The 11,596-nt window shown below is 36.5% G+C and overlaps 1 protein-coding gene across 1 annotated transcript in view; it reads left to right on the top strand.

Moving 5' to 3' along the window:
* The first annotated feature begins 7,914 nt into the window (after positions 1-7,914).
* Positions 7,915-11,596, top strand: part of LOC122080303 (glutamine--fructose-6-phosphate aminotransferase [isomerizing] 2-like) — a 43,049-nt gene continuing 39,367 nt past the window's right edge. The window contains exons 1-2 of the mRNA XM_042647257.1: positions 7,915-8,323; positions 8,980-9,152. Of these exons, the coding sequence (XP_042503191.1) occupies positions 8,077-8,323; positions 8,980-9,152 (420 nt within the window). The 5' untranslated portion in view covers positions 7,915-8,076. The remainder of the gene's footprint in view (positions 8,324-8,979; positions 9,153-11,596) is intronic.

Genomic DNA, 11,596 nt, shown 5'->3' on the forward strand with positions numbered 1-11,596 from the left:
TTTAGGCAATACATCTTTAAAAGAACCATTTATCATGTATTTAAGTCCACGTAACATTTTGGAAGTAGTTTTCCTTCACTCGTGGCAAATAGAGAATCCCTTATAAGAAGGTTAGCATGTATTGAAATACGTATCAAGAATACTAGAGAGAGCATTTTCAACTTTGGGCTACTAACAATGTGATCCTTTGGATCGAGTTGCAATCTATCAAATCCAATGCGGTTTGTTCCCAAATGCTGATCCAGTAGATCTGGGGTGCAGCAAAGGATGGAAAATTGACAGTTAAAAGTGTATACCACATGATGTGCAATATTTGGAATAATATGGAGGAAGCACGACCCTCTACAACAACATCTCATATATGGAGTGAAGTTCCAACATCAGTTTGGAAAGAAATATGGGGTTGTAATACCTTACCAAAGGTCAAGAACTTTATGTAGAGAGCTTGTGCTGATGGACTTGCATCAGGTTCAGCATCACACCATCGACGGATACCGGTTGATCAACAGTGCCAACGATGTGGAGGGCCTTCAGAGTCTACTAATCACATTTTATTGGCATGTCCATTCGCAAGAGCCGTATGGTTTGGTTGCAGTCTTTCTTTCTTGGTTCCACAGGTTAGTAATGCTAAATTTCATAAGTGGATTGAGAATTGGTCCTCCTTTGCAACATTAGGGAAGCAACAATCTAAGGAGATCAAAACTTTATGCTATTTTATCTCTTGGTTCCTATGGTGTGTTAGAAATGACAATGTTTTTGCAAGAAATGACTGGACCCTATGGATGTGATTGTGGCTGCCCAAAGAGCTTATGTAGAATATCTCTTTACTAAGAAAACCTATTAAAGGCTCTATTGCTGCACTAGCGACATCATTGAATCTAGGATGGCAGGCCCCACCAATTGGCTTCTTAAAGTTAAACTGTGACGCGTAATAACATCAAGAAAGGAAAAGGGGAGGGGTGGGCTCTGTGTTACGAAATCACCATGGATAGCCCATCATAGCAGTGTCAAAACCCACCTCTTTTTGTGATGTAAAGGTTGGGGAGGCTTTGGTGATTAGGGACGGTCTCTTGGAAGCTCTTTCTGAGGGAGTAGATCGTCTTCTTGTGGAGAGTGATAATCGAGAGGTGACATCTTACTTGCAAGACACATCTAAAGAATCAGCCATATTAATACGTGGGGTTATTGAGGATATCCGACACATCTCTACTTACTTTGAGTTTTGTAAGTTCTAGTATATTCCAAGGGCTGCTAATGTGTTAGCAGATACCCTTGCAAGGAGGGCCCAATCTATTACGGATAAGATTGTCTGGCCAAATTCTGATCCTTGCCTATATGTTCCAGTTACAGATGGTAGGAGTGTAATCCGTACTGATGAATAAATCTTCTTTCTACCAAAAAAAAAAAAAAAAACAATGTGATCCTTTTTTAACAGTTGGTTTTTGTAACCATGAAGAAAGAATCATCACTTACTATCTCTAATTGGAGCATAGATGTAATTTTATTTTATATAAAAATATATATTTTTTCCACTTTACTTGTGATAGTTTTAGGCCGATAACATTATAACGCAGCGTGTCAGCTTGTGCCATTCTCTTTCCTCCTCTTTTTAAAATGACTCTATGCCCTTTGCTTCTCAACCCTTCTTCCTCTAAATTAGTTGATCCGCTATTTCTAGTTTTATGTAAGTTAGGAGCATACCCAACCCTCTCCCAACATTATATAATCAGCAAATAGTTTTGGTCAAGATTTGACAGCTAGAAAAGAAAATCCAATTCATGGTTGCCCATGTGATTGACTTGGATTCAAGTTTTAACAAAGAACTATTCAAGTGGTCCCCTATCCAATCAACATCTAGGATTGCACCATCAGTCCACTCAATGATTAGGTGGATAAGTATATGAAAGAAATTCTTCTTAGATGATGTTGCTTTTGGTTGAAATAGGCCAAGAATTTTTTATTGCTTTTAATGATGCCAAAAAGGTGGTAGATTCTATAAGGTCTTAATCTCAAGCTCTTTAATTTTTATTTCATTTCATTTTATTTTATTGGTATTCAAGAGAAGAAGAAGAAAAAAGTATAAAAGATATAATAAAACAAAATCATAATTATATATATAATTTTATTTTATTCTTTTCTTTTCCTTTCTTAACTATGAAACATAGCATTAGGTTTTACCCAAAAAAAAAAAAAATCAAACTCTTAGATTGTAAGTTGTAAGTGTAATAGGACTGAATACGGGTCAGATATAGATATATTTGTATTTCATTCATTTATTTTATTGGATATTAGATATCCAATTATAATATTCGATAGATATGAAAAGCCATATATTTATCAAAACCATTTAAACATTCAAAAATCATATATTTTATTAAAATACATATTCTATTATGGATAGAGATCATAGTTGTACAACTTATCACATCCATAGCTATACATGACTAATTATTTTAAACTTGAATTTTTGAATCGTTTCCTTGTAATATCTATGATTGTTCCCAAGATTATGCAGTTGGAACCATAGCTAGTAAATTCGTGTATAATACATAGATTTTTTCTGAATCCGAACATTTCAATCAAAAAGTCATAATTTTATGTATCAATCCAAAAAATCCGTATTATACATGTATTCTATAGGTACCCATATTATACATGTTTTTAAAGCGTATAATACATTTAGTTTGGGACAAAAAAAAAAAAAATCAATCCCAAAAGTCAAAATGATACTTCTCCCTTTTCATAGGTTTCTAGATTTTGAGAAAAAGGTGGACGACACGTCTCCTTTTCTTACTTTATTAATTTCAACTCTCTTTCCATATTGCCCCTCCCTCTCTCCTTTATTATCTTATACCTTTTATTTAACTTCATTTCAAGCTTATCCTAAATCTATTAATCAAATATCTTATGTGTTCACCCTCTTATTCTCATCTATTAGCCTATGAAGTATACTAAATTATAATTTTTTCACCCAATGTAAAATCTAATTTTAATTACAAATCAACTGTTGGTTATTAAAATTGAATTATGAAATATCTAAATGGACCTATACGTGATTTGATTCGGTTAAAATACAAATCCACATCAGTAGGGATTACTGTGGATTTTCTTGTTTGGTAAGATAATATCAATAATGATATTTTAATTTATTATTATTATTATTATTATTATTATTATTATTATTATTTTGACAAATGTATGTTATTATTTACTATGATAAAAAGTGGTTGATGGATCACCTATAAACATTAGCTATGATAGACATGATTAAACTTAATTAATATTAGAGCATGAGATGTAGGTAGAAATGATCTCCAATTGAAAAGCTAGATTGGACATAAGTATTCATGAGAGCATGAGATATTAGAATTTAATTGTAAACAATCAATTTTGGTTCATTCTTAATACCAAAATAAATCCATATTTTTGCTCCCAGATTTTTACATAACAATCTTATTAAACACCCACCGTATCATTGCCGTACACGTTTTATTGCGCCGGACTTTTAAAAACGCATTATTACTGTGTGGTCTATTTAATTGTCGTACGTATCCATTCTCATATTATTGCAGTCCCCAAACTTACTAACTATGGTTGGAACTAAGGGAACAAGGAAACAATTCAAAATACAACAGTTTTGTACAGCTATGGATGAGATGAGATGTACAACTATGTCCATAATATTTTCAATATTATACATATATAATATATATGTGGGCAATAGATCATTGTCTATATGCATAGCCCCACCATCAGTATGGGGACCATCAGTATGGGGACTAATGAGAGCGCACGTGAAGAGATATAAATGGGTGGGATTTTTTTATTAGGGTAATAAGCCCATGCACTCATTTTTCTAGGGGCAAGGACTAGGCAGTGTTTTTTTTGCCATAATATACAGTGAATTAAAGTAGACATATGGGTTTATCAATATCCGATCTATTTTTCATCACATATTCCATAAATGGATCAGATCTTAATTGGATTAGACATTTGTGTATCCATATCCGGATAAAGAGGAGATAGGATCCGAAAAAATATTCAAGCCCATTTTCAGCCCTAAAAGCGCTTTTTTTTTTTTTTTTTTTTTGAGGTCATTTGAAGATCTCTAACGTTGAGAATGGCATCAAATTTTGGCCCGTTTCTTAAGCTTCAAAACACCAGCTCCCTTGAGTTCTTCATTTTGAGTTACTTGGCAAGTGAAGTGTGCTTCTATTGTGTCCCATGTTGGAAGCTTCAGAAATTTTGATGGGATATAGGGTTCTTGAGGGAGATATCTCTACTCTTGTCAGTGGGTGTTGTCTGGGGTGTCTTTTCAATCACGGATTGTTCGGATCAGGGCCAGGGTACAGGTTTGGATTATTGCTTAATTTTTAGATAATGTTTTTGGTTCCAAAATCAAATTTATTGTTCACATTTGAATTCGGCTCCAAAATCAAATTCATTGAATTCATATAAGGCACATTACTTGATATACCTATTCATTTGAATCCTTCAATTATCTTGGTTGTTTTACTCCATATTTTTATCTATCTTAATTGTTTTAGCACATTTTTGTTATCCAAAAATTGAAGCCCCAATTAAGCTGCCATGAAAAAATGTTTGAGCCAAAACCTTCCAATATGGGCCATGTAGAAAAGAGTGCCTCTTGTTGGTTATTTGTTATTAAGGAAAAAGAACTGTCTAGGAGTGTGGCCTACACAAGTGCTCACATGAATTTATTTCTCTCCTTCTATGAAAAAACATTTTGCCTTTTTTGGGAGAGGAGAAAGATAAACACAAGAAGCTTTGGTGTAGGCCCCAGTCCCAGATAGAGTACCATCTACCTTGTAATCATTAAGAGGGGGTAAAAGAAATTTGCATTATAGAAGGTGGAATTGTGAAAATATCCTTTAGCAAAGGAAACAATCATTGACTCTCTCTCTCTCTCTCTCTCTCTCTAACAACATAGAGAAATTTCATTGAAATTCATTTCAAAGATTCAATAAATAAGTTCTTCCTGTTGTTATGAAATGAACAAGAAAAGAAAAGAAAAAATTCAAAAAATTTTGAATTTGATGAGAGATAGACACATAAGCCAATCATTGAATCATGATTAAAAATGTCATTATGATGCAATAATTGATTTTGTGTTATCTCTTTCCTCAAATTAAAGAACTTTTGATTTTTTTCTTGACAACCAAACTAAGCCTTAAAGAGAATAGCCAATTCATATATAATCCTTGGTTGTCGCTAATTTACGTAGTGAATGTGCAACCCAGTTAGAATCACAACTCACAACTTGAAAACCTTATCAGAAATCTACTATAGAGCAGTATTTGATGGCATGAAAATCTTTGCAATGAAGTGGTGAGGAGCAGTGAATATCCAACGGCTGAGGTGTATGGTCGGACCCTCTCAATTGTTGGATGCTTATTGCACCCCACCGCTTGTTGCAGACAATTTGACTTTACTTGATGGGATTGGAATCTAATATTGTGCACACTATTATCTAATCATTGTTCAAATTTCAATCATGAAATCTTCACATACCATTTTAATATTTAAATGAAGACATTTTTAGCTACAATTTAGGGAATCGAGAAAACTAACATGAAACAAAAGTGTTGTACAAGGTGGACCATGTGATTGAAATGAGCATTCATGCTCAAACATGTGGCCTATCTAGAGTATTCCTCACCTTTACAGCCATGTGATTACATCAATACTCACATGGTAGAAGTTAGAACTAATCTTTCCTTTTTAATGGTTTATTTGTTCAAATAACCCCATGAAAGGGGTAAATTTTATTAATCCTCATAGGGCAAAAAGATAGATACAATCTTTAGAATATCTTTAGGAAAAGAGGAATCCTGAAATCCCCAATGAAGATGCTTTACTGCCCATTTAGAAATAGAATGGATGCATAAATATTTAGATCTACTAATTCTAAAAAGAAAAGAAAAAACCCCTTAGCTTTGGTCTTAGTGGTAACTCCATGCATATTGTAGACACCTCATTTTGTCAACTCTGGAGGTCGTCTTATGATGATGAGTATCATTTGAGGTGTAGAGATGTTATATCTATGGATTTGGTGCAATACCACCTTCATGCGGTATAGTTTCAAATCATCTATGCAAAATAACCACAATATCACTGAAGAAAAAATATGATGAACAAAGATTATGCATCCTGGAATTTGCCGACATGTTCTAAATAATGGATTATTTAGTCATAGTCGAATTTGGTACGGAATAGAGCTTGTTTGCCCTTCGTTGGTTCCATTTCAAATGAGAGGAACCCACACTAGAGGCAGTCCCTATGATTAGTATTGTCATCGATTCTCATACCAAGTCCAAGGAAGCAAAAAACATGAAAATATAAATTTTGAATCATCAGATTTGGACGTGAAGTTTGAGATGTGGATGTCCAAGCATTCTATTCTAATTCTGGATGGGCCAAGCGCAACCTAGTTCTACTTGGAACCAGCTCAATTCAGAAATGGACCAATTAAATTGGATTTGAAAAGAGGGGTAGGGGCGAGGCTACCTCCAAATGTACCTCACGCCTACATTCAAGGGGGAGTGGAACTAGGTTGGGTCTGGTCTGAGCCAATTCTGATCTTTCTCTTGGAATCTCACCAGCACCACTTAGCATGCCATCATTGTCGTCATGGTCGTCGGCAAGCTCCGTCACGCCATCATTTGCATCTTCCATGTCTACCCACGCACCCACCCACCCACCCCCCCACCGAAGCTTGCAGAATACTACAATGTCCCTAACATGGTGCTTGAGTACAACTTGGTCAAGGTTAAGTCCACCGTGACGTCAAGTGTCACCGGAGTTGAGGAAGTTGATCGGACTGTTCACCTTGGCACTGCCCCTGCGCATGCCCCCATCAACGTCGTTCATCACACCTTGTAAGTACTCGTAGGTGATCATGTCCGACCTACATCAGAATATGGCAGGCATCAAAACATCTCTCATCTTATGGGTGTTGTGCACCCAAGTGACATTGCATCCTTGGTGTGGGAATCATCGACATGTTGAAGAAGGCATATTTCTAGGAAATTTTTTTGCTTGTATTTCCCCTCCCCTTGTTGGTTTTTTTAATCCTATAGATGCTTGTTTTGCATCCATTTGTCCTGTTGGCTATGTCTACAACCTTTTCTCTAGGGATATTATTGGTTTTGCCCCTCCCCTAGCCTAAAAGCCTTTATCTATGGCATGTACGATAACATTGTCATATTCCATTCCTTGATTCTAGGTGCTTTCCTATCCAAACCTTGGGTTTTTCATGCAGCTTATTTGAATGAATTTTTATTTACCAAAAAAAAAAAAAAAAAACCAGGTTTTGTTGCTAGCTTTGGATCATTAATTGAGGTTATGGCATCGAGTTGGTCAGAATTGGGATCGATTGCAATTGATTCCGATTTGGATCCGATTCCTAATTTGTCAAGGCTCAAGTTGTGTGTGGATTAGGTTCTTGTACAAGAATCATTCTCGTATGGTGTTTAACTATTGAAAATAAAAATAATTAAAAGATAAGAGAGATTAAGTAAAATTTAAGTGTGGATCAAATACGTTACAAAAATCATTCTCGCACGGATACTTAATCCAGAGTTCCGGACTCGCTCAAGCTCTGGATGAACTTCAATTTTCGTTGCTTTGTAAAGTCGTAGACGGATAAAGCACTCAAACGCGGAGAAACAGTCCAAATGGGAAAGAAATCTTTGATGGCAAAAGAAGAAGGGAAGAAGATCTTTCCAGCTTTGCCGCCAACCATGAAGGACGAGAATTCCATCCTACTAGTGATTCCTAACAGATTTGAAATTCACCCACAGTCCACAGATCACCTTCTTACAAGTGGCAGTTATGACGCACAAGGATATTAAAGTCATTTAACCTTATTTAAAAGGCCGAAACCGAGAAAACGACCACATAGTAGCGGAAGGAAACCGCCTCCTCCCTCCAGTTTTCCTCTTCTTCTTCTCTCTCTATCTCTCTCTCTCTCTGCAAGTTTACCGTTGTTCGATCTCTCTTTCTGTTCTGTTCTCCATTATCCAAGAGAGGATAGAGTGAAGGATTAATTAGAAAATGTGTGGGATCTTCGCGTATTTGAATTACAATGTACCAAGAGAGAGAAGATACATTCTCGAAGTTCTCTTTAATGGGTTGAGGCGTTTGGAGTACAGAGGCTACGATTCTGCTGGGATTTGTATCGATTGCTCTGATCTCGCTTCTTTTTCCGTGGATCAACGCAGAATTCCGTCTAACTCCCTTCGGCCTCTTGTGTTCCGCCAGGAAGGAAACATTGACAAACTCGTCAAATCCGTTTACGAAGGTAACGACCTTTTATTTCATAGAAAAAAAAAAAATCTGAAAAAAGGAATAAACTTTGTTCGGGTTCATGGGTCTTACGGACTTTCTTCTCATAAAATTTTTTTTAGTCGTCATTTTTTGATTTATTTGTTCGGTACGTTTTGGTCCAGTTGATTTTATTTATTTTTTTGTTTAATGGAGTTTGGTTCTTTCGTGTGAGTGGTTTCAGAGGGAAGCTGCTGATTAAAATATAATTTTGCAATTTTTTGTTTAAAAATTTTTATGTCTTGTTTATGCCTTTATTCTATTATTATTTTTTTTTTCGTTTAATATTTTCTAGTTTGCTAGCTAAACTGGTGATTTTAGTTTAAAAATGGGAAGGGAAACTACTGCCAGTTTCAGAAAAGGATTCCCCACCCCCTTCTAGGTACGAAGTTATGATATTGCTGCTGTTGATGGGTAGGTGAAATGCTGAATTTTCTGCTCCTAGAGCTTCTCGTTTCTAGCATTTTCCCCTAACCTTAACAATAGTGTTGAATATTTCTTGTTGTACACTTAGTTGAATAGGATCAAATGTGATGGCATCGTTCTTTTTTTACTGTTAATGATTTTTATTTGAGCCGTAGAGTTTAGGGTGATGACAATGAGCCAAAAATAAGTGGGCATTTATGCTTACAGAGGTTTCTGCTACGGATTTGAATTTGGAGGAGTTGTTTCCTGTTCATGCTGGAATTGCACACACCCGGTGGGCAACTCACGGTGTGCCAGCGTCCAGGAATAGCCATCCTCAGTCTTCTGGTCCTGGAAATAACTTCTTGGTTGTTCATAATGGTGTTGTTACTAACTACGAGGTACAATGAGCCCTTGTGTTGTCCCCTTTCCACTTGTTCCTAAATTATATCACTAATGCACATTGTCTTTCACCCCTCTAGTTATTTGTTTTCGTGGTTACTCAATTTATTTAAACAACTATTAGTAGTTAAGAACTATTGGAATTTAAATAATTTTTCATATTTCAACTTCAATTGTTAAAATTTATTTTGAATTATTGGGGTTGCTATATTGATGCTATCAGTGCTTCATTTTACTTGTTGTATTGGTTTTATGACCCTGCATTAGTGGGTGCCTTGTGCACTGGGTTGCTCTTTAATAATCTGTAAAAGATGTTGCACCAAAAATAAAATGAAAAATCTGTGAAAGTCATGAGTATTTTTTTTTTGGATGAATAAATAATTCAATACCAAGGAAAGAAGAAAATACAAGGGAGAGAAAAAAGGGGGTGGGGAGGCCAAAGCCAACAAGGAGCCTACACAAAGGCCAACAAAACGAACTCAAAACCAAGACCAGAGCAATGGCCAGACCTAACTACAAAAGGGGGGAAAAATAAGGTGGGGAACCAATAAAAGCCATCAGGAGGGTTGGATGAGCTCGACCTGGAGGTTCCAAGAGGAGATGATGTGAATATTTTGGCCGGAAGAGGAAACTGGGTGGGGAGGAAGGGAATGAGTTTTAGAAGACACATCAAAATAGATAGCTTTCCAAATCTGGTCTGAAGATCTAGATTTGGGGGTACATTTATGGATGTTTCTTTCCATCCAGGTGGTTGATGGTAAAAAAACCAACTTGCCGATAATGTCACAGATGGAGGGGCCAGAGAAGGTCATGTCAATTCAAACACATTCCCGATGGAAAGGGAGGATAGATCTCCTAGAAGGCTAGCATTTGGAAAGGACAAATTTTTAAATTAGGGAGGAGAAAGGACAGGAGAAGAAGAGATGGGGGATATCTTCATAGTCATGGTGATGCAGATTAATTACCAAAATAGGCTTGTTTTATTAGGAATAAGCTTAGGGTTGGGTTCCATACATATTGGGCCTTTGATCCTATGTGTTTTGAGGGTAATAGATCACTTTTATGGGTCTAAAAGGGAGGGTCTAAGATTGAATACGGGATTCAGTGATTTGTTTCCTTTTTCTTTAGTTTCCTTTTTAGATGGGGTTATTTAGTTTCTAATTTTCAGTCATAAATTAGTTTCTATTTCCAGTTTAGCAACTAAAGGACTTTCTATTTTGTAAGTTTCTATTTTCAGATTTAGTAACTAGTTGAGTTTCTAATTCATAGTTTCCTATTTCAGTTTTTGGAAACTAAAGTTAGTTTCTATTTCATGTAACCCCTATCACTATTATAAATAAAGCTATGGCTCCTTTAATGAGCCACGATTTTTACAAACTACATGGCTGCTGCTGTTGTTTTCTCTGCGAGAGAACTTCCTTGTGTTTGATCAAGGTATTGGGTTGGTGTTCGATCCGACGACTCTTTGCGGCGAGAAGTCCAAGAGGTTCATCTTCAAGTGCTCATTTTCTCCTTCCAGGTTTTCTTTTTTTCAAGGAAACCCAAGAGAGACTCGACCTTGGTTTGGGCTGATTCTGGCCAGCCAATTTTAAGATATTAAAATTCTTTTGAATTCTGTCCTGTAGTGACCTTACAGAACAGGAACCAGAACCGATAGGTCTGATTTGTCCTTTTCTGTTTCTGTGGATGTTTATTCTGGTCTGTGAACTGTTAGGCTTCCATTCCTACTTCTGGTTAGGCCTATTATCGGGTTTATAGTCTGAACTCATAGACTCTAGTTTCTGGGATCGAAATTCTGATTTACAGAAATCTGTTTCTTCCTTAATTCTGATCTGTTATATTGCTGCCTTACTTTGGCTATTTTTGGTTGTTCTTAGTTTAAAAGTTCCTGCAGTTTGGGGCTGGTTTGACTTGTCAAATCCATTCCTACATTAAGTGGTATCAAAGCCAGGTTGAGAACAACACCCCCACCTTAGCTTCTATTATGGAGTTGATACAGAACATGAGAGCTGAACTAAAGGCTGAGTTGAAGGCTGAATTGGATGCCAGGTTGTTGAATGAAGAGACCCCACCCCAACATCCTACTGGCAGTTCACGTACAACACCCGAAGTGGACACTCCAATGAATGTGGTTACTCAGTTGACTAATAGGAGAGCAAACCCTAATCTGAGAGCACCACAGAGGGTTCCGGTGGCACAACCTACTTTTGAAGAGCATATAAGAGGATACTTTGAGACTGAGCGTCTCGTGCAACAGAGATATTCTGGAGATTCACCGAAGGTCAAGCTCGATCTGAAGGAGTTTGATGGGAGATATGACCCCCATTTGTTCTATGATTGGGTAGCTGCTCTGGATGATTATTTTGATTATTATGACTTGCCTGAGGAACGGAAGATGAAACTAGCTCGTGCCAAGCTAGTTGAGGCTGCCCGTGATTGGTGG

This window comes from Macadamia integrifolia, chromosome 5 (assembly GCF_013358625.1).
Source record: "Macadamia integrifolia cultivar HAES 741 chromosome 5, SCU_Mint_v3, whole genome shotgun sequence".
Lineage (NCBI taxonomy): Eukaryota > Viridiplantae > Streptophyta > Magnoliopsida > Proteales > Proteaceae > Macadamia > Macadamia integrifolia.